Source organism: Mixophyes fleayi, chromosome 4 (assembly GCF_038048845.1).
Source record: "Mixophyes fleayi isolate aMixFle1 chromosome 4, aMixFle1.hap1, whole genome shotgun sequence".
NCBI classification, from domain to species: domain Eukaryota; kingdom Metazoa; phylum Chordata; class Amphibia; order Anura; family Limnodynastidae; genus Mixophyes; species Mixophyes fleayi.
In genome coordinates this window covers 2,799,785-2,825,272 of record NC_134405.1, presented here as the reverse complement: position 1 = coordinate 2,825,272, position 25,488 = coordinate 2,799,785, and the positions used below count along the sequence as shown (strand labels likewise).

General features: G+C 44.3%; 1 protein-coding gene across 1 annotated transcript; it reads left to right on the top strand.

Annotated features, from left to right (window-relative positions):
* The first annotated feature begins 75 nt into the window (after window positions 1-75).
* On the top strand, window positions 76-25,488 carry LOC142150939 (phospholipid scramblase 1-like). Its single transcript, XM_075206143.1, has 8 exons — window positions 76-185; window positions 8,711-8,757; window positions 9,287-9,537; window positions 13,481-13,523; window positions 19,821-20,041; window positions 21,009-21,170; window positions 21,537-21,698; window positions 25,265-25,488. Exons 2-8 carry the CDS (start codon window positions 8,745-8,747, stop codon window positions 25,322-25,324), a joined length of 912 nt encoding a protein of 303 aa, XP_075062244.1. The 5' UTR covers window positions 76-185; window positions 8,711-8,744; the 3' UTR covers window positions 25,325-25,488.

Genomic DNA, 25,488 nt, shown 5'->3' with positions numbered 1-25,488 from the left:
CTGACATTCCCTCTCCCCAGGAGAGCCCCCGCCCTGCTCTCTCCTCCTCCCCCATCTCTGCTCTCAGTTACCTCCCCCTAACAAGGGAAAAAATAGTCTGAGCAGAAGAGAAACACAAGGAGTGAGAGAGAGACTGTCAGAGGGGGAGACCCCCAACAACTGCACTCTGGGGGGAGGGCAACAAGGTAGGAAACTGCCCCCAGCATTAATCCCCTTACTCTGTCATCTGTCACACAGAGTGACCCCAACTTCTTCGCTATCACTTACCCAACTTTCTTCTCACCCCCTCACTCTCTATGTCTCTTTCCCTTCACACCCCTTTACACCCCTCACCCTTCCCCATTCCCCTCTCTCTTTATAACTATCTTGTATCTTCCTTTACTTACATCTCAACATAAACCCCCTAGGCCTGATTTACACTTCTACACCCCACTCTTCATTCCCGTCACCCACAGATTACCCCTGTAATCTGCCCCTCTCTTATCACCCCGGGTCACTTTCTGTCGGTCTTACCCACCCCCTCCTTCCTGCTCTCAGGACTTCACTTTTATTTACTTTTCTGTTTCTCAGCACTTTCTACACTTTACAGATTGTATTTTGTATCTCAAATAGATGTCTCCAATCTCTGCTGTTTCTCCATGTTTACACTTATATTAGTGTCTTTATTCCTCATTGTGTCTACAGATGTCTCTTTGTTCAGGATTATCAGTACGTCTCTATCCTTCATTGCCTCTCAGTATGTCACTTTATCCATTAGGGTGTCTCTTTCTGCCTCTTTATTCATCATGGTGTCTCAGTATGTCTCTTTCTGCCTCTTAGTGTCTCAGTATGTCTCTTTGTTCAGGATTATCAGTACGTCTCTATCCTTCATTGCCTCTCAGTATGTCTCTTTATTCCTTACGGTGTCTCTTTATGCCTCTTAGTGTCTCAGTATGTCTCTTTATTCCTTACGGTGTCTCTTTATGCCTCTTAGTGTCTCAGTATGTCTCTTCCATTAGGGTGTCTCTTTCTGCCTCTTTATTCATCATGGTGTCTCAGTATTTCTCTTTCTGCCTCTTAGTGTCTCAGTATGTCTCTTTATTCATCATGGTGTCTCGGTATGTCACTTTCTGCCTCTTTGTGTCTCAGTATGTCTCTTTCTGCCTTTTTATTTCTCAAAATGTCTCTTTCTGCCTCTTTCTGTCTTAGTATGTCTCTGTGCCTCAATATGTCTCTTTGTGTCTCAGTATATCTCTTTGTGCATCTTTGTGTCTCAGTATGTCTCTTTGTGCCTCTTTGTGTCTTAGTATGTCTTTTTATTCATTATGGAGGCCCAGTATGTCTCTTTATTAATCATGTAGTCTCAGTATGTCTCTTTATGCCTCTTTAGGTCTCTTTATTGATCATGGTGTCTCAGTATGTCTCTTTATGCCTCTTTGGGTCTTAGTATGTCTCTTTATTGATCATGGTCTCTCAGTATGTCTCTTTAGTGATCATGGTCTCTCAGTATGTCTCTTTATGCCTCTTTGGCTCTCAGTATGTCTCTTTATTGATCGTGGTCTCTCAGTATGTCTCTTTATGCCTCTTTGGGTCTCAGTATGTCTCTTTATTGATCATGGTGTCTCAGTATGTCTCTTTATGCCTCTTTGGGTCTCAGTACGTCTCTTTATTCATCACAGTTTAGTCAGTCTCATCATTGTCTGTTCAGTTTGTGTTGTTTCCCTTCAGCTTTTCTCCTGATCACCTCCGGCATCTCTCACTGCATATGATGAATCAGACCTCAAATTCCACAGCTGGTTTTAAACAATTAGTTTTATGTAATAAAAAGACCACACCCGATCAGCGTCTCCACCGGCCCAACCCAGCATCCTCGCTTCCACAGTCTCTCCATCTGCCCACATATCAACAAGGCCACAAGCCAACCGTACACTATGACATTCACCTAACTAGATCCAACTAACCAACCAATATTATACTTCTGTCTGTCTCAACCAACCGACTAATCAACCAATATTATACCTCTGTCTGTCTCAGCCAACCAATATTATACCTCTGTCTGTCTCAGCCAACCAATATTATACCTCTGTCTGTCTCAGCCAACCAATATTATACTTCTGTCTGTCTCAACCAAATGTCATCTTGGGCAGCACGGTGGCTTAGTGGTTAGCACTTCTGCCTCACAGCACTGGGGTGATGAGTTCAATTCCCGACCATGGCCTTATCTGTGAGGAGTTTGTATGTTATCCCTGTGTTTGCGTGGGTTTCCTCCGGGTGCTCCAGTTTCATCCCACACTCCAAAAACATACTGGTTGGTTAATTGGCTGCTATCAAATTGACCCTAGTCTATCTGTCTCTGTCTGTCTGTATGTGTGTGTTAGGGAATTTAGACTGTATGCTCCAATGGGACAGGGACTATTGTGAGTGAGTTCTCTGTACAGCGCTGCAGAATTAGTGGCGCTATATAAATAGCTGATGATGATGATGAGTTACAACACAGCAAACATGCTGCAACTCAACCCAACTTGACCATTAAACAACTCTACTAACGGAGTTATTCACAACTGTCTCAATAAGCTTCCGACCGTAACCACCGCTTCAGGGGTTGTCATCATCTTCATGACAGCCGGGGACAAATGCACGTAAACAGCTTTTTCAAGAGCAGGTGCTCCTGGGAAAAGGTTAATTTAAGAGCTCTTTCAGTCAAAGAATGACATACTGAGTACTTCCTATGCTGAATAGAAATGCCTTATCCTGCATTGATGGGCCACAGTGAGGTTTCTTTAGAGGGTATTCACTATTGACTGATTTATTTATTTTTTAATTGTCTGAATATCCAATGGATAAACCATTTACTCAAAGCATTTCCATATGCTGGGCACTTCATATAAAATACTGTTGCTTATTTCTATATTTATATTAGAAGCTAAGAACTCTCTAAATCTTTTCATTGTTTCCCTCCAACACTAAATAATCCCATCATTATATCCATCCATCAATCAATCGATCTAGTCTCTCATCTAATATCAACCATCACAACAGACAAATTATCTATTCATTATCTACCATAATTTACCCTCACAACTTCTTAATTTACCCAGCCTCTTACTCATCATTGACCATTTCAATTTTTCATCTATCCTTCCCAGTCTCTCATTCCTCTTATCTATCCTTTGTAGTCTCTCATATCTCACCGTCACTGCCCCAGCCTCTTATCCAGACTTCCCAGTCTTTCATTTCTCACCATCATTGCCCCAGCCTCTTATCCAGACTTCCCAGTTTCTCATTCCTCACCGTCACTACCCCAGCCTCTTATCTATCCTTTGAAGACTCTCATTCCTCACCGTCACTGCCCCAGCATCTTATCTATCCTTCGTAGTCTCTCATTCCTCACCGTCACTACCCCAGCCTCTTATCTATCCTTTGTAGACTCTCATTCCTCACCATCACTACCCCAGCCTCTTATCTATCCTTGAAGACTCTCATTCCTCACCGTCACTGCCCCAGCATCTTATCTATCCTTCGTAGTATCTCATTCCTCACCATCACTACTCCAGCCTCTTATCTATCTTTCGTAGTCTCTCATTCCTCACCGTCACTACCATAGCATCTTATCTATCCTTTGTAGACTCTCATTCCTCACCGTCACTGCCCCAGCCTCTTATCTATCCTTCGTAGTCTCATTCCTCACCGTCACTACCCCAGCCTCTAATCTATCCTTTGTAGTCTCTCATTCCTCACCGTCACTACCCCAGCATCTTATCTATCCTTTTTAGACTCTCATTCCTCACCATCACTGCCCCAGCCTCTTATCCAGACGTCCCAGTTTCTCATTCCTCACCATCACTACCCCAGGCTCTAGTCCAGACTTTCCAGTCTCTCATTCATAATCACCTATCGTAGCCTCTTACCAAAGCCTCCCAATTTCTTGGTCATCATCTACCCCATCATCCAACCAACCCAACATCTTATAAATCATTGAGCACCCCAACAACTTATCTTAGCTTTCCAACCTCCCAGTATATTGGCCAAAACAAGAATCAACGTGTTTTGAATGAACATCAGAATAGCCAGCAAGAGATTGAAATTAAATTCCCAAAATAAAACACATTTTTAACATAGGACTGAGGTATTTATTAGCTATAGAGCAGTTAGCATGTGTTGGAAATCTGCGATATTGAGCTACTGTAGTACCGGCAAATGTGCACCGCCGTAATGTTCCGAGGAACATCGCGGTTACTTGAATATGCCCCTTGGAACACACTGCATATGTGCAATATAAAGTCCCATTAGAACACATGAGGAAAAAGATGAAATACTTTAACAACTTTTAATACTATTATTATTAATAAAAATATTTTTTTTACAGTTTCACTTGCTTGCAAGCACATGTTATAGCATGCAGTGGCGTCGGTCATCACTATCAATCAGCAGTCCTGTAGCTAGTGAAATTGATACTGCTAAGAAACACGTACCGGAGAGGTGCCCAGAGCTTAAATCGGGCGGCTGTCCATGTGCTTGACCTCGGCTCGCCCTTACTGTACATTGCATAGTCAGTTTAGGAGCATGCGTAGAACAGTTTCATGCAAGATATGGCACGCAGCGGGACTTGTGCCCGAAGATGAATCAGGACTGCAATGTTTATAGTGTTTATCTATCTGTGTGTTTATCTCAGGCGGCCTGAAATCCTCCTTTATTTGGATTACAAAATAACAAGGGGGCCTGAAAACGGAAGATGAACTATCCATCCAGTCAAAATAACACAGAACCTAACAATCTACATCTGACTTGATCAGCCAAATATTTAGCTAAACACCTATCAGAGGTGGGGATCTTTGTTATGCTCAGTACGGAATCCTGGTTAAACCAATTGGGGATCATTGGTGAGGAGGTGACATCACAGTATTGCGGTTATGACCACCTGCAAGATCCCGTCGCCCATTCTGACATCATTATTTCTTTAATAAGTCGCCTGCAGAGAATTCGCCAATCAGAACCATCCTGCACTGCAGAGGTGCTAAACAGGGGAATTCAGATGATGTGCTCTGCTCATGTGTTCATCCTGTTTATTTTGGTTATGTATGTTCATGTCCACCCTGCTCTACACGTATGTTCGTGCTGCAGGGTAAATGTTCACTGCGCAGCCTCCCTCTGCACACAGAGGTGTAACCGGCGTATGTCCCCCAAAAATGGAATGCAAAGCACGTGAAATGTGCACACAGTGATGTCACCTCCTCACCAATGATCCCCAACTGGTTTAACCAGGATTCCGTACTGAGCATAACAAAGGTCCCCACCTCTGAGAGGTGTTTACCTAAATGTTGTCTGATCAAGTCAGATGCAGATCGTGAGGTTCGGTGTTGTGACTCGATGGATAGTTTCTCAGGAGAGAGAAGTAATATGACTGATTCCCTCAATGTGATTACACCGAAATGTCCAGAGTAATACGGTTACTTATGAAGAATGATTAATGCCCAATAACAGGACATCTGTAAATAAAGGTAAAATAAACCTGAAGAGTGAGAGAAGTCCAGATATTGGGGCCCTTCTGTTACCTGGAGATTCCAGAAGACGGGATAAACGCACACACAGATAAACACTATACGCAGTGAGAGGAAGACTATAAACAGGGATTGTTTCTCTACAGCTGAGTTTGGTTATTCTCTATACATTTTGGATATTGTCGGTCATCGCAGAGTCCGGCACCTTGGGTTATGGGTGACTTGTTTATAGATCACCTGGAGTGACACAGGTTAGCCAAACCTGTCCTAGGCTAATACTCTCATAGTGCCTCCTCGCCACGCAAGGATAATGGGCAGTAGTTAAAAACAAACGTTTCCATCATTTAAAATCCGCTTCCCCCCCACCCCCCCCCTCCATCCGACCAATGTTTCTGTTCTTGTGCTTTCAAAACTCGGCTCCACCTTTTTAAAGGGTCACGGTGATCTTTTTCAATCGTTCTGTTTTCATTAAGATCAGAGCTGTACAGCAGAATGGGGGAAGAACGAGCGCTACGGAGGGTGAAAAGGGGGAGGGGTCTGTCACGCCTGTCGCCATCCTTGTGACTCCAACTCGCTTATCCTCAAACGCCCACCCAAGGATGACTCATTGTCTTCAGCCTGTACCATGAGAATGCATGGTGATTAAACCCTACTAGATTTTTCTTTCATGTTATCTTTTTACTCTTGAACAACTAATTCTCTTTTCTATATACAATTAATTTCAGTTTATACATCTCCCTGTCACAATTTTGCACCCAAAATTTTTTTGCGCCCCCCCCCCTCTCAAAAGCCTTGTGCCTTAGGCTGCAGCCTAGATAGCCTTCTGGTTAATCAGACCCTGCAGATTAAAGCAGCACAGGGCAGCTCGCTCATTCTGCACTGGGCAATACCCGCATGCGGCACTGTATCTCTGCGTGTCATTGGCTGATGCTTGTACGTACATTAGCACCAGAGCGCCGATACACTCTTGTGCTGCACTGCGCTCAGTGAGTGAATAATATCTCACTAGAACCTCAGGATGTCCTGTCAGACTCTTCCTGTGGTGAAGCAGAAAATGATCTCCCTATGTAATGTGTGTTCATTTGTTTCTCTGTATCTTTTGCACCATTCATGACCTGGTTCTCTCTCTCTCTGTCTTGGCGTTTACAAATATTACTTGACATGTATGTGGGCAGAAAAAATAGCCCGCAAGCCAAGATTTGTAAAATTGTAAAGTGCTACGGAATTTGCTGGCGCTGTATAAATAAATGATGATGATGAAAAGGTGCATTGCTGCTGTGATTAATGTTACACAATGCAGGACAAGAATTCAGGAGCCGGTGTTAGTCCCTAAATTGCACAATACACAGAGGTCGGCAGAGGATCTGTCCATATACTCTCCGTTATTCTGTGGAATTCCCGTTTCACGCTGTATTTGTAAATTCATATATGGCAGAATGTATAGTCTATGATTGGTGATGAAAGGAAGACGGTCAATTAATTCGGCTTTGTAGTGAGGTGTATGGGTCGTACAATATTCTGCTCTGTAGTGAGGCGTATGGTTCGTACAATATTCTGCTCTGTAGTGAGGTGTAAGGGTCGTACAATATTCTGCTCTGTAGTGAGGTGTAAGGGTCGTACAATATTCTGCTCTGTAGTGAGGTGTAAGGGTGCACAATATTCTGCTCTGTAGTGAGGTGTAAGGGTCATACAATATCCTGCTCTGTAGTGAGGTGTAAGGGTGCACAATATTCTGCTCTGTAGTGAGGTGTAAGGGTCGTACAATATTCTGCTCTGTAGTGAGGTGTAAGGGTCGTACAATATTCTGCTCTGTAGTGAGGTGTAAGGGTCGAACAATATCCTGCTCTGTAGTGAGGTGTAAGGGTCGTACAATATTCTGCTCTGTAGTGAGGTGTAAGGGTCGAACAATATCCTGCTCTGTAGTGAGGTGTAAGGGTCGTACAATATTCTGCTCTGTAGTGAGGTGTAAGGGTCGAACAATATCCTGCTCTGTAATGAGGTGTAAGGGTCGTACAATATTCTGCTCTGTAGTGAGGTGTAAGGGTCGTACAATATTCTGCTCTGTAGTGAGGTGTAAGGATCATACAATATCCTGCTTTGTAGTGAGGTGTAAGGGTCGTACAATATTCTGCTTTGTAGTGAGGTGTAAGGGTCGTACAATATTCTGCTTTGTAGTGAGGTGTAAGGGTCGTACAATATTCTGCTCTGTAGTGAGGTGTAAGGGTCGTACAATATTCTGCTTTGTAGTGAGGTGTAAGGGTCGTACAATATTCTGCTTTGTAGTGAGGTGTAAGGGTCGTACAATATTCTGCTTTGTAGTGAGGTGTAAGGGTCGTACAATATTCTGCTCTGTAGTGAGGTGTAAGGGTCGTACAATATTCTGCTTTGTAGTGAGGTGTAAGGGTCGTACAATATTCTGCTCTGTAGTGAGGTGTAAGGGTCGTACAATATCCTGCTCTGTAGTGAGGTGTAAGGGTCGTACAATATTCTGCTCTGTAGTGAGGTGTAAGGGTTGTACAGGTGGAATCAATACAGGAAGATTCTGTGGGGCACATGTAAGACAAAATTCCTCTGGACGTACGTGTGAAATTCCGCGCCTCAATGTGAAATGAAGCGAATAGCCTACAAACATGTTTTGTTGATTTCGCTGATCTCTAGATTTATAGCTGCACAAGGGCCAATTCATTTGACTGATTTGTAAATTTGGCAGATTAATGATGGCACCAACTAGAGAATTGGGCGACCTTGTATATAAAGTAGCGGCCAGTGATCACCTATTGCTAGAACATTGCTTGTTTACCATTATATCCTATGTGTGCTGGTTCTGCAGTGATATCCGAGCCAGCCCCCTCCTCCATAAAATAAATCACGTTTCCATAGTGCCAAGCACTGGTTTCCCATATACAAGGCCATGGTTGATTCCATCCACTAGGTGGGGCTAATGAGTGTCCTCCTCCCAGGATCCACCAGCCCAGAGATGAAACGCGCTGGGCTCTTCCTGACCACCCTAGGCTTTAGTGCTGGGTTAATGAACGATAGTAGCACTCTAGTGCAGGGGCTTATTAGGGTTTTTTCATTTGGAATCCATTAGTTCCTGGTCTTCCTGTTATAGTTTGTTTTTATTATTTCCTTTATTTCATCTTAAACAGCAACAGTGGCAATAACAGCGATACCCTTTACCCTTTCTCCCCCACCCATAATGTCCTCTAACCTTCTCCTCTTGTGTTTTACAGGGCACCGGATGTGTCAGACAGAAGCGCATTAAACATGGCTGCTCCAGGTAACAGAATCACTTTATAAATGGCCGACTCCGCGCAGGAAGTGTAGATTACTGGTGCAACGTCCGTCAGTAATAGGGAACGGCTGATATAGGAAATACAGACCCGGGGGGATAAGTACAGATGTATTTTCACTGTCTGGTGGTATTTTCTGTAACACAAAGAACGTACTATAAATCTATGAGGGGCATTACAGTAGATTTTTATACCCCTGCGGGCCAGCTGTCACCCCAACTAGCAGCAACAAGCATCCAGCGCAGACGCGCTGCCTCGCCAGTCCAGTGACTGGTGCATGCTGGGAGCCCGCGGGTGCTCTGAACATCTTATCCCCCGCCATTCTGGTCCTAACATTCTGGAAGTTGGAGCGATGGTGGCGTCTGAGTGACATCTCATCTGTGGACAATAAGTTTAGGACTGGATCCACAGTGTACAGGAACCCAGATATGATGAACATATATTGTTTATTACAAAATAATCTCCCTGTATATAAGAATTAACAGTCAGAACTTGAACATGTGTTTCCTCTTCCAGGTTACCCCTCACCTGTTGCCGGATACCAAAGCCCGCCATATCCTACCCCACCGTATCCTGCAAGCCCTTCTGCTCCTCCTGCGCCCCCAACTCCTGGTTTCCATGACTACCCTGGACCTGGCTGCAGTATCCCCCCACATCACCATTTACAGCCCTCCATACACCCTCAGCCAGACCCTCCCCCAGGGGGAGCTCCGTATATGCCAGTGAGCAGCGGCAGCGCCCCGAGTGCACTGGAATACCTCAGCCAGGTATATACCCATATTTGTCTACTTACCTATCTGTTCTCTCAGCGTACTGAATAAAAGTGTTTTGTGGCCGACAAATAGTTTACCCAAATGTGAATACAAAGCTTCCAAAATTTTGTCCAAACAAAGAAGAGGCAGACAGAAGGCAGGAATTATTTCTATTACTTTCTCTAACTCCTCATTCCTGAAGGAAGGAGATGAGGTTGTGTCCTAATTTAAAAGTTTTAAATGTTGGGAGGTACATTACAGGCCCCCACTACAGAGAAACTAGGGAGACATCGATATTAGTAGATAGCACTAGCCAGCTGCCTATCACTCAATCATCGTCAATCAGTTACCTTCGTATGTTTGTGTTTTCAAAAATATTACATCTAATAATGTGGAGTCTATTTATGAAAGGAAGAAAAGTCCTTTTCACCAGTGGAAATGGGTGTCTTTCGCTGAGGATAAGGCTTCTCATCATACATCAATATCTATAGCCACCATATCTCTGGTGGTAGCACCAGCCTGTGAAGAGTGTTTCTCCAGTGATCGCACAAAGTATGGGGAAGTCTACTTAACAATGACAGCAGTGGTTGCCAAAGTCTCCCTTTCGCTATGGCCATCTAAGGATATAATTACCATAAAAATGCTTTATTTATTTAAATAAATAATTTGCTTCTAACTGGAATAATGTGGAAAGGTCCCACGCCGGGGCACGCAGGTGCAGATAGTCCTAGACTGGCTGGCAAGTCCTCTTACCGCTGGGAGCCAGTGTCTCCGGTAATCTGAGTGTCACCACATATTGATAAATACATTTGTGTTTCTGTGCATTACAGGGCATATCCTACTAAATCACACACACACACACTGTATAACATTGTGCAATGGAAACTGTGGTCCCCAGAAGTGTGAGGTTTCCTGTGCAAACGGGAAGTAACCTGGCTCCGTGCACTGGAAAAGAAAAAGTTCTTGCGGTTTTTGCCTGTAAACAATCAGTCTCTGGTGCTTCAACGTTTAGCAGATTCTATTACATTGAGAAATCAACGCTGTCTGCGGAATGAATCATTTCTGGTCTATAAGATTCCTCCTTACATATTTGACTTAGTGCCACAAAGCCTTAGTCCTAATAACCCAACGGTCATCAGGCATCAAGGGTCCAGACTCAAGGACAGTCTGGATTTTGAATCTCATTATGATCATCAACATTTATTTATATAGCGCCAGCAAATTCCATAGCGTTTTACGATTGGGAACAAACATTAATAAGACAATACTGGGTAATACATACAGACAGAGAGGTAAGAGAACCCTGCTCGCAAGCTTACAATCTATGGGACAATGGGAGTTTGACACACAAGGGCATGGGCTACATCATATTGCACAATGGTCCAGCTAGAATGCAAAAGGTAAAAGTATTGAGCTGTGTGATCATCAGAGGGTTGTTGTCTTGTGTTAGCTGTGTAGAGGGTGGTAATAGGGGAGATTAAGATGGTGGTTGAGGAATATCATAACCTTGTCTGAAGTGGTGGGTTTTCAGAGAACGCTTGAAGGTTTGAAGACTAGAGGAAAGTCTTACTGTGCGAGGGAGGGAATTCCACAAAGTGGGTGCAGCCCGGAAAAAGTCCTGTAACCGAGAATGGGAGGATGTGATGAGAGTGGAGGAGAGACGTAGATCTTGTGTAGAACGGAGGTGTCAAGTTGGGAGATATTGTGAGACAAGTGAGGAAATGTATGTCGGTGCAATTTTGTTGACGGCCTTCTATATTAGTAGAAATTTTTTATATTGGATTCGTTGAAATACAGGCAGCCAATGTAGAGACTGACAGAGTTGCTCAGCAGAGGAATAACGGTTTGCAAGGAAATTCAGTCTAGCCGCTACATGCAAAATACATTGTAGGGGTTCAAGTCTGACTTTGGGAAGACCAGTAAGGAGGGAATCTCCTGGAGTAAATAAAAGGGTAACTCTTACATTTACCTAATGGTGGGACCTTCCTGTCCCTTAATATCACACTGATATCAGGACAGACCGGGTCGGAGAGATGCCGGTGTAACAATCTCCGTGTTTCATTGTAGCTTCCACATTCCACAGTGTGGGCTATATGTAATATAAGTTGGCAATCTATGGCCGCTCGTGGAGTCAGTTAATATAAACAATACCTTTCACCGCAATTCATCAATAAAATATTTTCCCTGCCACTGTGGCACAGGTCGTAAAATAGTTTTACATCTCTTTTTCTACTATATATCTAATATTTTTTGCTCTATATTATTTATATTTTAATTGGCCGATCTGAAAGCCTAAGTCTAGGTTCCCCGTTCCCTGCACCTATTGGAGAGGTTAATCGTGACTGCCACAGGCAGCATCGCTCGGCTGCCTGGTGAGATTATGTTTTGTAAATTGCGCAGATAAGTGATTGTTACCCCTGTGATGAGCAGTAATACAAATACCCGTTATCATCACTTCTTTTCATAAATAGGCACCTAACTAGTTTTGGGACTTCTGATCCAAGGGGCAAGTGCAGCGGGTGTGAGTGTGTAATACCCATCATCACGGCCCCATCCACCACGGTGAAATGTCACCAGAGTAGTGGGTGGAATCTGGAAGAGGGAGTCTGGGGAGAGCCCAAAATTCAGCATTATTCTTTTACTTTTTCAAATGCCTTATACGGTTGTAGTAGTATATCTGTGCATCTGGGTGAGTGTGTCTGTGTGTGTGCATCCCTGTGTGTGTGTGTGTCTGCTCTGTGTGTGTGTGTGTGTGTGTGTGTCTGTGTGTCTGCTTTGTATCTCCCATTAGGTGTGTTTGTGTCTATGTATGTATGTATGTTGTGTGTCTGTATGTTTGTGTGCCTGTGTCTGTATGTTTGTGTATCCCTGTGTGTCTGTGTGTGTGTGTGTGTGTGTGTGTGTGTGTGTGTGTGTGTGTCTATGTATGTTGTGTGTCTGTATGTTTGTGTATCCCTGTGTGTCTGTAAAGCGATACGGAATTTGCTGGCGCTATATAAATAAATGTTGATGATGATCCCTGTGTGTTTCTTTGTGTGTGTCTGTGTGTATGTCTATATGTGTGTCTGTTTTGTATCTCCCTTCAGGTGTACGTGTGTCTATGTATGTATGTTGTATCTCTGTACAGTGTATAGTCTGTGTATATTTCTCCCACTGATGACAGTGATGTGTTATACTGTACTCTGCTGCTGATGTCACTGGGCTCCGCTCTGTGTGTGTGTATCCCTGTATGACTATGTGTGTGTATCCCTGTGTGTCTATGTATGTGTATCCCTGTGTGTTAGTCTGTGTATATTCCTCCCACTGATGTCAGTGATGTGTTATACTGTATTCTGCTGCTGATGTCACTGGGCTCCGCTGTGTTATACAGTAGGGAGGATGCAGCCTGCAGGGAGGGGGGAAGGGGGAGGGCAGGGAAATTCCAAGCACAGATCTGAGCAGAGTAAACCCAGTGAGTGGGCAGTTTGGAAAAAGTAATTATTTATATTCTTCATTCTTTTCACCGAGCGGATTCCTGGGAGGAAAATGATTTCACCCAAAGAACGAACGTTTCATCCAGTCACCTGCACTAATAGGGAGATCAGCTCATTCATCCATATCAGATGCAATATGATATGAGCTCCCGCCTCCAGTATATACAGCAGGTCAGCCTCACCTCAGCCAGCTGGGACCAGGCTCATGTTCCATATGGTTGTAGCCTATATCAGGGGCAACCAGCAGTGCAGTAACTATCACTTTGTGTGAGCGACTAAACACAGAGAGATAAAGAGACTTTCTGGGTATCTGGTAACTCACCCCCCTCTGTGTGAGAGATAAGTACATCAGGAGGGGTCTGTATCACTCTCTCCATGCAGAGCTTTGTGAACACATATGATGTATGTAAATAGGCCACTTATACACTATACATATACGGTACATCTTATGTTCTAATCATGTGTCCCGTGCTGTTGTTTTTCAGATAGACCAAATTTTAATCCACCAAAAAACAGAACTTCTAGAAGGTAGGTGATTGTGTCTCCCTCCACGTGATGTCCTTCGTCTCTCAGATTTACCCGTTACCTCTTGTAATATAATGTTCCTCATATCTAATGTGTATCCTCCATATCTTATCCATCCAGTGTCCTTCATCCCTTAGAATTATCCCATATCCCCTATGTATCCGAAGTTCCTGTTCTCTTATGTGTATCCTGCGTCTCCCACCACCCGATATCCCATACTCTCAGATTCTTGTATATTTTATATGTCCCTCATCCTCCTGATGTTACTAATTCTTCAGATTTATCCCGCGCCTCCTTCCACCAAATGTTTCTCATATCTCTGCATCAAAACTTACTGACATCTCAGATGTATTCTGTGTCTCCCACCCACCAATTATCCTCATATCTCAGATATACTGTCACATATATAAGGCCTGATAAACATCTAAGTGTATCCCAGTATCCATGTAGTCTTCAATCTGAGTATAGGTCCACTCTGCCTAAACTGTACTCACCATAAGTACACACAGACAGACTGCAGGATACACACCGCGTATATACAATAACGGGTCACATCAGAACACATTAAACTTTTATTTTATCACAAAATAACAACTGTCATCAGTATTATTATTTATATACATATTATTTTCAAATATCATAGAATTTATTATATGTTCTATACAGTTGTTTTGTGCTAGCTAGTGGCCAGTGTCGGATCCAGAGGGTGGGGGGGCAATCAGGGCAATCAGGGCATTTCCCCCCCCCCCCCCCCCTCAGCAGCACAAGCCTAAATATTTATTGCATCCAAGACGCGGATCAAAACTGGGAGGGGGTGGGGGCAACTGGGGCTAGGGAATCAGAATAAAGGAGGGGCGTGATTATGCTATATCGAGCCCCCTAAGAATAAAGTCTAGGTCCACCCCTGCTAGTGGCACTCATACATGTAACTTTTAAAGCAAAGATTATGTTATGTCAGTCAACACTATCAGTCAGCATTTACCCCTGCCCTGTAGTGGGTGATGAAGAAACGGCTGAAACCGAGCGTACCTGTGCAAGAAGCGCGTAAGTCGAATCAGCCGCCTCTGGGTTGGAACGCCCTACGTTAGTCCGCCACTTCTCTGCACTGTTCCGTCTCTCAAGGCTTATACCGCTTTCATACTGCCGCCCCGGCAATATCCCGGGTTTTTCAAGCCGGGTTTTTGCCGGGGCTCGGAGCGTCCCAGCTCAGAAACACCATTCATACTGCACCTCGGACCCGGGAATTTCCCGGGTTGACCCCATTCATACTGAACAAGTCTGTGCCCTGGCAATTTGTGGGAGTCATCACCAGAGCAGTTTTCATTGGCTGAAAAATGGTGATGTCATTGAAAGGTGACTGGTGACTCCAGAGACAGGCAGACAGCCAATCAGCTTGTTTTCTGTGCAACCCGGGTTGAAAAACCCGGGTTGCACCATTCATAGTGCAGGCAACCCGGGTCCGACCCAGGAATTACCCCTCGATAAATCCCGGGTTGAAGACCCGGGTTTTTAGACCCGGGATTTTTGACTTGTACCATTCATACTGCACCAAGACCCGGGTCGTTTGAGCTTGCCCCGGCAAAATCCTGGGATTTTGGTGCAGTATGAATGGGGTATTAATTAGTCATAAATGTCATTTGAGTTCAGACATGAATAGCGTGAGATCAGATGCGATCACATTCATTGGCATAAAGACCGTTTCTGGGCATCCCAGATCTATTTCAAGCAAGATACACCACATAAATGAACATACACCTCACCAAGAATCCGGCCCATACTGCCTACCTAATGTTACTCATATCTCACATGTATTCCCCCTTCTCCCATCCACCTAATCACACATAACTCTTAGATTTATCCCGTGTCTTCAACTCTCCCAAATATCCTTTTATCTCAGATTCTCAGTCCCTTGTCTGCCCGTTGTTCCTCAACTCTCAAATAAATCTCCCATCTCGCCTACACCAAATATTCGTCATCTATCCCATTTATCTAGCATCTCTCGGTCACCTGAAATCTCATATTTACTCTGTGTCTCCTATCTGTCCACTCTGCTGCAGAGGGATCCACGCTCTGTCTGACTACTGCTAAAAATCTTTCTTTGAAGCAGAGATGTGAGAATTCTATGTATGTTACAAAATTAAGGATTTTACATTACATTGAGCAATATTTACCCAATGTTCCTCATTTCTCAGAATCGTACAGTGTCTTCACTCCATCCTATGTTCCTCATCTCTAAGATTTATCCCATGTTTCCCATCCTCATAATGTTTCCTATATCTAAGATTTATCTAACATCCGATCCAACCAATGTTTCTCATATAACAGATTTATACTCCTACTCTCCAATCCACCAAATTTCTGAGAAGTATTCTGTGTGTCCATTCATCCAGTTTTCAGAATTTCACAGATTATACCACATTTCCTCACCTTATACTCTTAGTTTACCACACCTAATGTTCACACTCCCTTATGTTTATCCCGTATCTCCAACCACCCAGTGTCCCTTGTCTCTTAGTATCTTACGGTATCTCCAAGCCACCAGATGTTCTCACTCATTTATCATGGTCCTCCCATCCACACCCCTTTTCCATCTCCAAAATGTACGCTCCAACTCCTGTCTATGCAGTATTCCTCATGTCTCAGATTTATCCTGTGTCTTCCATTCATCAGACCTTGCTCTTCTGACACATTGATCCAGTGTCTCCCAACAACCCAACGTTCCTCATACGTTTATCTTTCATCTCTCATAAAACTATGTTCCTCCTCTCTCATATGTATTCAATGTCTCTCATCTACCCAAAGTGCTTCATGTTTATCAGGCGTCTCCCATCTCCCAATGTTCCTTTTCTCTCAGATTAAACCTGTCAGCTGTGTTAATCCACCCGATCTGCTCATCTTTCATATTTATACCGTGTCTCTCATCCACCAATGCTGTTTTTCTCTTACATTTATTATGTGCCTTCCATATATCCACCTTCCTCAACCTTCAGATGTATCTCATGTATCTCTCCTGATTCTCATATCTTATCATGTATCTAGTCCAACGGACTTTACTCTTCTGTAACTTTTATCCTGTTCTCCGATCCACCCAATGCTCCTCACATTCTCCTGTCCACCCGATATTCATCAACTCTCATATTCCTACTGCACCTATATTCACCCTATGATCTTCCTCTCTAAGATTTATCCAACATTTCCCAACACTCAATGTTACCCATATCTCATATTAATCCTGTGTCTCCCACAACGTGATGTTCCTCATCAATCAGATTTATCCTGTATCTCCCATACTCCCCAAGTTCTTCATCTCTCAGCATATTCCCATATTTCCCAACCACCCAATGTTCCTCTTCTCTTAACCTGTCCTGTGTTTCCCATTCATTTGATGTTCCTCATTATCATATTCATTTTACGTTTCTAATCTATCTTATTTCTCAGATTGAACCATTGTCTCTCTTCCACCTGATATGCCTCATCTCTCACAATGATACTTTGTCTCCTATATACCACATGTTCTTCATCTCTGAAATATTACATGTCTCCCTCTACTCAATGTTCCTCATATATCTGATATATCACATGTCTCCCTCTACTCAATGTTCCTCATATATCTGATATATCACATGTCTCCCTCTACGCAATGTTCCTCATCTCTTTGATATATCGTATGTCTCCTATATACCACATGTTCTTCATCTCTGTTATATCGTATGTCTCCCTCTACTCAATGTTCCTCATCTCTCTGATATATCGTATGTCTCCTATATACCACATGTTCTTCATCTCTGTTATATCGTATGTCTCCCTCTACTCAATGTTCCTCATCTCTCTGATATATCACATGTCTCCCTCTACTCAATGTTCCTCATCTCTCTGATATATCACATGTCTCCCTTTACTCAATATTCCTCATCTCTCTGATATATTGCATGTCTCCCACATACCGCATGTTCCTCATCTCTCGGATATATCACATGCATCTCTCGGATATATCACATGTCTCCCATATACCACATGTTCCTCATCTCTCTGATATATCACATGTCTCCCTCTACTCAATGTTCCTCATATCTCTCTGATATATCACATGTCTCCCTTTACTCAATGTTCCTCATCTCTCTGATATATCACATGTCTCCTATATACCACATGTTCTTCATCTCTGTTATATCGTATGTCTCCCTCTACTCAATGTTCCTCATCTCTCTGATATATCACATGTCTCCCTCTACTCAATGTTCCTCATCTCTCTGATATATCACATGTCTCCCTTTACTCAATATTCCTCATCTCTCTGATATATTGCATGTCTCCCACATGCCGCATGTTCCTCATCTCTCGGATATATCACATGTCTCCCATATACCACATGTTCCTCATCTCTCTGATATATCACATGTCTCCCTCTACTCAATGTTCCTCATATCTCTCTGATATATCACATGTCTCCCTTTACTCAATGTTCCTCATCTCTCTGATATATCACATGTCTCCTATATACCACATGTTCTTCATCTCTGTTATATCGTATGTCTCCCTCTACTCAATGTTCCTCATCTCTCTGATATATCGTATGTCTCCTATATACCACATGTTCTTCATCTCTGTTATATCGTATGTCTCCCTCTACTCAATGTTCCTCATCTCTCTGATATATCACATGTCTCCTATATACCACATGTTCTTCATCTCTGTTATATCGTATGTCTCCCTCTACTCAATGTTCCTCATCTCTCTGATATATCACATGTCTCCCTCTACTCAATGTTCCTCATCTCTCTGATATATCACATGTCTCCCTTTACTCAATATTCCTCATCTCTCTGATATATTGCATGTCTCCCACATACCGCATGTTCCTCATCTCTCGGATATATCACATGTCTCCCATATACCACATGTTCCTCATCTCTCTGATATATCACATGTCTCCCTCTACTCAATGTTCCTCATATCTCTCTGATATATCACATGTCTCCCTTTACTCAATGTTCCTCATCTCTCTGATATATCACATGTCTCCTATATACCACATGTTCTTCATCTCTGTTATATCGTATGTCTCCCTCTACTCAATGTTCCTCATCTCTCTGATATATCACATGTCTCCCTCTACTCAATGTTCCTCATCTCTCTGATATATCACATGTCTCCCTTTACTCAATATTCCTCATCTCTCTGATATATTGCATGTCTCCCACATACCGCATGTTCCTCATCTCTCGGATATATCACATGTCTCCCATATACCACATGTTCCTCATCTCTCTGATATATCACATGTCTCCCTCTACTCAATGTTCCTCATATCTCTCTGATATATCACATGTCTCCCTTTACTCAATGTTCCTCATCTCTCTGATATATCACATGTCTCCTATATACCACATGTTCTTCATCTCTGTTATATCGTATGTCTCCCTCTACTCAATGTTCCTCATCTCTCTGATATATCGTATGTCTCCTATATACCACATGTTCTTCATCTCTGTTATATCGTATGTCTCCCTCTACTCAATGTTCCTCATCTCTCTGATATATCACATGTCTCCTATATACCACATGTTCTTCATCTCTGTTATATCGTATGTCTCCCTCTACTCAATGTTCCTCATCTCTCTGATATATCACATGTCTCCCTCTACTCAATGTTCCTCATCTCTCTGATATATCACATGTCTCCCTTTACTCAATATTCCTCATCTCTCTGATATATTGCATGTCTCCCACATACCGCATGTTCCTCATCTCTCGGATATATCACATGTCTCCCATATACCACATGTTCCTCATCTCTCTGATATATCACATGTCTCCCTCTACTCAATGTTCCTCATATCTCTCTGATATATCACATGTCTCCCTTTACTCAATGTTCCTCATCTCTCTGATATATCACATGTCTCCCATATACCACATGTTCCTCATTACTCTGATATATCACATGTCTCCCATATACCACATGTTCCTCATCTCTCTGATATATCACATGTCTCCCTCTACTCAATGTTCCTCATATCTCTCTGATATATCACATGTCTCCCTTTACTCAATGTTCCTCATCTCTCTGATATATCACATGTCTCCCTCTACTCAATGTTCCTCATATCTCTCTGATATATCACATGTCTCCCTCTACTCAATGTTCCACCTCTTCTATGCTGTTTCCTCTTCTCACAAGGTGCCATCTTGTGCACATTGATCTCACATTTCCCATCAACTAAATATTCATCTTTTTTTGAAATATAGCGATTACCCAATGAATAATCACACACCCACTGCGCTCTTTCTCTCTCACAGCTGTCACAGGCTTCGAGACATGCAATCAGTATGAGTTAAGAAACATTATGGGTCAACGGATATTTACAGTGCAAGAGAGGAGCTCTGTGTGTGCACGTTTGTGCTGTGGGCCCCGCCGTCCCCTCACCCTTCACGTGTGTGATTACTCTGGACGGGAGGTCATCCATTTTATCCGCCCCCTCAAATGCAACAGTTGTCTTTTTCCTTGCTGCTTACAAGAGGTGAGATGCCATACATCTGGTAAGAATGATATTCATGTACAACATACGCACACCTATCCAACGCTCTGTCACTACACCTCCATCCTGTCCTGTATCTCTCTACTATTCCTGTACTGACCTCACACACACACACAGCTCTGTCACTACACCTCCATCCTGTCCTGTATCACTCTGCTATTCCTGTACTGACCCCCCACACACACACACAGCTCTGTCACTACGCCTCCATCATGTCCTGTATCTCTCTTCTATTCCTGTACTGACACCACAGGTGATGCTGATTATTCGTATTTGTCATGTTCCTATAATGGCTGTTCAAATAACCCTGCCAAAATCACTGTGTGGTCAGCTTAACTTCAAGTGTGTTTACTGCAGTGAGGCATTACAAGGTCACATGAAGATTAACTCTTCTCTAAAGGAGAGTGCCACTCAACTTCTGTTTCTCGCCACCCTCCAAGCAGCAGAATGATGAAAAAACCCTTACTATTACCTAACTTCTGGTGTTGTGTCCAGCACCCCATGGGTTAGTCCTGAGGACTATCAGACCATAGAAGAAATTTCAACATCTCAGTCAGGAGTTTTAGTGCAGATTCCACCTGATTGGACAGATTCTGAAGCCATCCAATCAGGCTTAGCCTATGTTAAGTCATCTCCAGTAATGTTTGAATTTCTCCCTGCTCTGTATTTTGTGCAGTACTCAAGCCAATTAGTACATGTTCAATGGCTGCTCCCATTTAATAATCCATATGTACTAGCAGTTATCAATATTATGAAATTATTAATCTTATGGGCTGGAACTTAGTTTGTGGGAGTGCTGGGAGTCCGTGACATAACTGATGAGTCTTCAATCCGCTTAGATAGTAAGCTCATCTGGTCAGGGCCATCTTTACCTTGTGTTTCATATTTCTTCCCAATCCTCCTGTATTACTGATCACTTATCCCATTGCTGTTCATTCTTCTCACACAGCTCGAGGTGCAGAGTCCCCCAGGACACACCATTGGGTATGTGGTACAAACATGGCACCCCTTCGTTCCTAAATACTGTCTTCAGACTGAGAGTCGTGAGCCAGTGTTGAAGGTGGTTGGGCCCTGCCTTATGTCCAGCTGCTGTGGAGATGTGAACTTTCAGGTGAGGAGAACTGAATAATCCTGACATTGTCCATCTGTTTTCTTCTGTCCTTCCACACTTCACTCTCAGGGGGGGATGACTTCTCATTCACTTCTCACAATGTCCAATTTGTGTCCACCTACCACCCCATGAGTGCTCACCATCAATATGTCCTCCATTCATTATGCCTCCATTCATGTCTCCATATCCCCTTGCTAATTTTATTTTTGTAATGTCCTCCTTCCCCCCCACCAACGCTTAACTATTCACAATCAGGATGTCCTCTTCTCATTCTTCTCACCATTGTCTACCTTTCTCCTTCCCACCTTAGTTCAATGACTTTCCTTTCTGCCTCTCTCATTGCCTCCCATTTTCTCCGTGGTCCAGGTTAAACCACTGTGTGAGTCCCGCAGCGTTGGACGGATCAGCAAGCAGTGGGGCGGGCTGCCAAAGGAAATATTCACCGATGCCGATAACTTTGGGATTCAATTCCCAAAAGATCTGGATGTAAAGATGAAAGCAGTATTACTGGGTGCTTGCTTCATCCTGGTGAGACTCTCTCTATGTTCATGTGTGTGATTGTATGAGAGCTCCCTCTTCAGGCCAGGGTGTTACAGTGAAAGACCTGCAAAGCTGCACCCACCAGGAGTACTGTGCTTACCACACTTCTCAATAGATGCCTCCACAACTGTCAAACTGTACAATACTACACGTTACATCAAATTTCACCCTCCTACTACGTTATTACCTTACATTTCATTCAAATAAGCATATCAAACTAGTTTAAATTAATTTTTAAAGTGAGGGGACCCCAGAACTGTCTGTATTACATGTGTCCTGAGAGTGAGGGGACACCGGGGCTGTCTGTATTACATGTGTCCTGAGAGTGAGGGGACACCGGGGCTGTCTGTATTACACTTGTCCTGAGAGTGAGGGGACACCGGGACTGTCTGTATTACATGTGTTCTGAGAGTGAGGGGACACCAGGACTGTCTGTATTACATGTGTCCTGAGAGTGAGGGGACACCGGGGCTGTCTGTATTACATGTGTCCTGACAGAGAGGGGACATCGGGACTGTGTGTATTACATGTGTCCTGAGAGTGAGAGGACTTCGGGACTGTGTGTATTACATGTGTCCTGACAGAGAGGGGACATCGGGACTGTCTGTATTACATGTGTCCTGACAGAGAGGGGACATCGGGACTGTCTGTATTACATGTGTCCTGAGAGTGAGGGGACACCGGGGCTGTCTGTATTACATGTGTCCTGAGAGTGAGGGGACACCGGGGCTGTCTGTATTACACTTGTCCTGAGAGTGAGGGGACACCGGGACTGTCTGTATTACATGTGTTCTGAGAGTGAGGGGACACCAGGACTGTCTGTATTACACTTGTCCTGAGAGTGAGGGGACACCGGGGCTGTCTGTATTACATGTGTCCTGACAGAGAGGGGACATCGGGACTGTGTGTATTACATGTGTCCTGAGAGTGAGAGGACATCGGGACTGTGTGTATTACATGTGTCCTGACAGAGAGGGGACATCGGGACTGTCTGTATTACATGTGTCCTGACAGAGAGGGGACATCGGGACTGTCTGTATTACATGTGTCCTGAGAGTGAGAGGACATCGGGACTGTGTGTATTACATGTGTCCTGACAGAGAGGGGACATCGTGACTGTCTGTATTACATGTGTCCTGAGAGTGAGGGGACACCGCTACTGTCTGTATTGCATGTGTCCTGAGAGTGAGGGGACATCGGGACTGTCTGTATTACATGTTTCCTGAGAGTGAGGGGACATCGGGACTGTCTGTATTACATGTGTCCTGAGAGTGAGGGGACACCGGGACTGTCTGTATTACATGTGTCCTGAGAGTGAGAGGACACCGGGACTGTCTGTATTACATGTGTCCTGAGAGTGAGGGGACACCGGGACTGTCTGTATTACATGTGCCCTGAGAGTGAGGGGACACCAGGACTGTCTGTATTACATGTGTCCTGAGAGAGGGGACACCGGGACTGTCTGTATTACATGTGTCCTGACAGAGAGGGGACATCGGGACTGTCTGTATTACATGTGTCCTGACAGAGAGGGGACATCGGGACTGTCTGTATTACATGTGTCCTGAGAGTGAGGGGACACCGGGACTGTCTGTATTACATGTGTCCTGAGAGTGAGAGGACACCACTACTGTCTGTATTACATGTGTCCTGAGAGTGAGGGGACACCGGGACTGTCTGTATTGCATGTGTCTTGAGAGTGAGGGGACAGTGGGACTGTCTGTACTACATGTGTCCTGAGAGTGAGAGGACACCGGGACTGTCTGTATTGCATGTGTCTTGAGAGTGAGGGGACATCGGGACTGTCTGTATTACATGTGTCCTGAGAGTGAGAGGACACCGGGACTGTCTGTATTACATGTGTCCTGTGAGTAAGGGGACCCCGGGACTATCTGTATTACATGTGTCTTGAGAGTGAGGGGACATCGGGACTGTCTGTATTACATGTGTCCTGAGAGTGAGGGGACACCGGGACTGTCTGTATTGCATGTGTCTTGAGAGTGAGGGGACACCAGGACTGTCTGTATTACATGTGTCCTGAGAGTGAGGGGACACCAGGACTGGCTGTATTACATGTGTCCTGAGAGCGAGGGGACACCGGGACTGTCTGTATTACATGTGTCCTGAGAGTGAGGGGACACCGGGACTGTCTGTATTACATGTGTCCTGAGAGTGAGGGGACACCGGGACTGTCTGTATTACATGTGTCCTGACAGAGAGGGGACATCGGGACTGTCTGTATTACATGTGTCCTGACAGAGAGGGGACACCGGGACTGTCTGTATTACATGTGTCCTGAGAGTGAGGGGACACCAGGACTGTCTGTATTGCATGTGTCTTGAGAGTGAGGGTACCCCGGGACTGTCTGTATTACATGTGTCCTGAGAGTGAGGGGACACCGGGACTGTCTGTATTGCCTGTGTCTTGAGAGTGAGGGGACAGTGGGACTGTCTGTATTACATGTGTCCTGAGAGTGAGAGGACACCGGGACTCTCTGTATTACATGTGTCCTGAGAGTGAGGGGACACCAGGACTGTCTGTATTACATGTGTCCTGAGAGTGAGGGGACACCAGGACTGTCTGTATTACATGTGTCCTGAGAGTGAGGGGACACCGGGACTGTCTTACATGTGTCCTGAGAGTGAGGGGACACTGGGACTGTCTGTATTACATGTGTCCTGAGAGTGAGGGGACACCGGGACTCTCTGTATTACATGTGTCCTGAGAGTGAGGGGACACTGGTACTGTCTGTATTACATGTGTCCTGAGAGTGAGGGGACACCAGGACTGTCTGTATTACATGTGTCCTGAGAGTGAGGGGACACCAGGACTGTCTGTATTACATGTGTCCTGAGAGTGAGGGGACACCAGGACTGTCTGTATTACATGTGTCCTGAGAGTGAGGGGACACCGGGACTGTCTTACATGTGTCCTGAGAGTGAGGGGACACTGGGACTGTCTGTATTACATGTGTCCTGAGAGTGAGGGGACACCGGGACTCTCTGTATTACATGTGTCCTGAGAGTGAGGGAACACTGGTACTGTCTGTATTACATGTGTCCTGAGAGTGAGGGGACACCAGGACTGTCTGTATTACATGTGTCCTGAGAGTGAGGGGACACCAGGACTGTCTGTATTACATGTGTCCTGAGAGTGAGGGGACACCGGGACTCTCTGTATTACATGTGTCCTGAGAGTGAGGGGACACTGAGACTGTCTGTATTACATGTGTCCTGAGAGTGAGGAGACACCGGGACTGTCTGTATTACACGTGTCCTGAGAGTGAGGGGACACCGGGACTCTCTGTATTACATGTGTCCTGAGAGTGAGGGGACACTGAGACTGTCTGTATTACATGTGTCCTGAGAGTGAGGGGACACCAGGACTGTCTGTATTACATGTGTCCTGAGAGTGAGGGGACACCGGGACTGTCTGTATTACATGTGTCCTGAGAGTGAGGGGACACCGGGACTGTCTGTATTACACATGGCACATATGTGTCTAGTGAAATAAGCCTTTAATACAATCTTGACGTAAATTTCTGTGTTTTCCAGGACTATGCATTTTTCGAGAGATCGAGAAGTAAGAAGGAGCGTCACACTGTGATCAGCTAGACATGCAGCGCGGCCTTTCCCCCTTCTCTAGTTTACACTTTATCTATAACCTCCTCCCCATACCCTCCATGTACCCCGAGGTTTACAAGCGTCTGTATAAACTGTAAACAGATGTATCTATATATTAACTTGTTTATGTATTTGACATTAAATAGTGCTCTGTA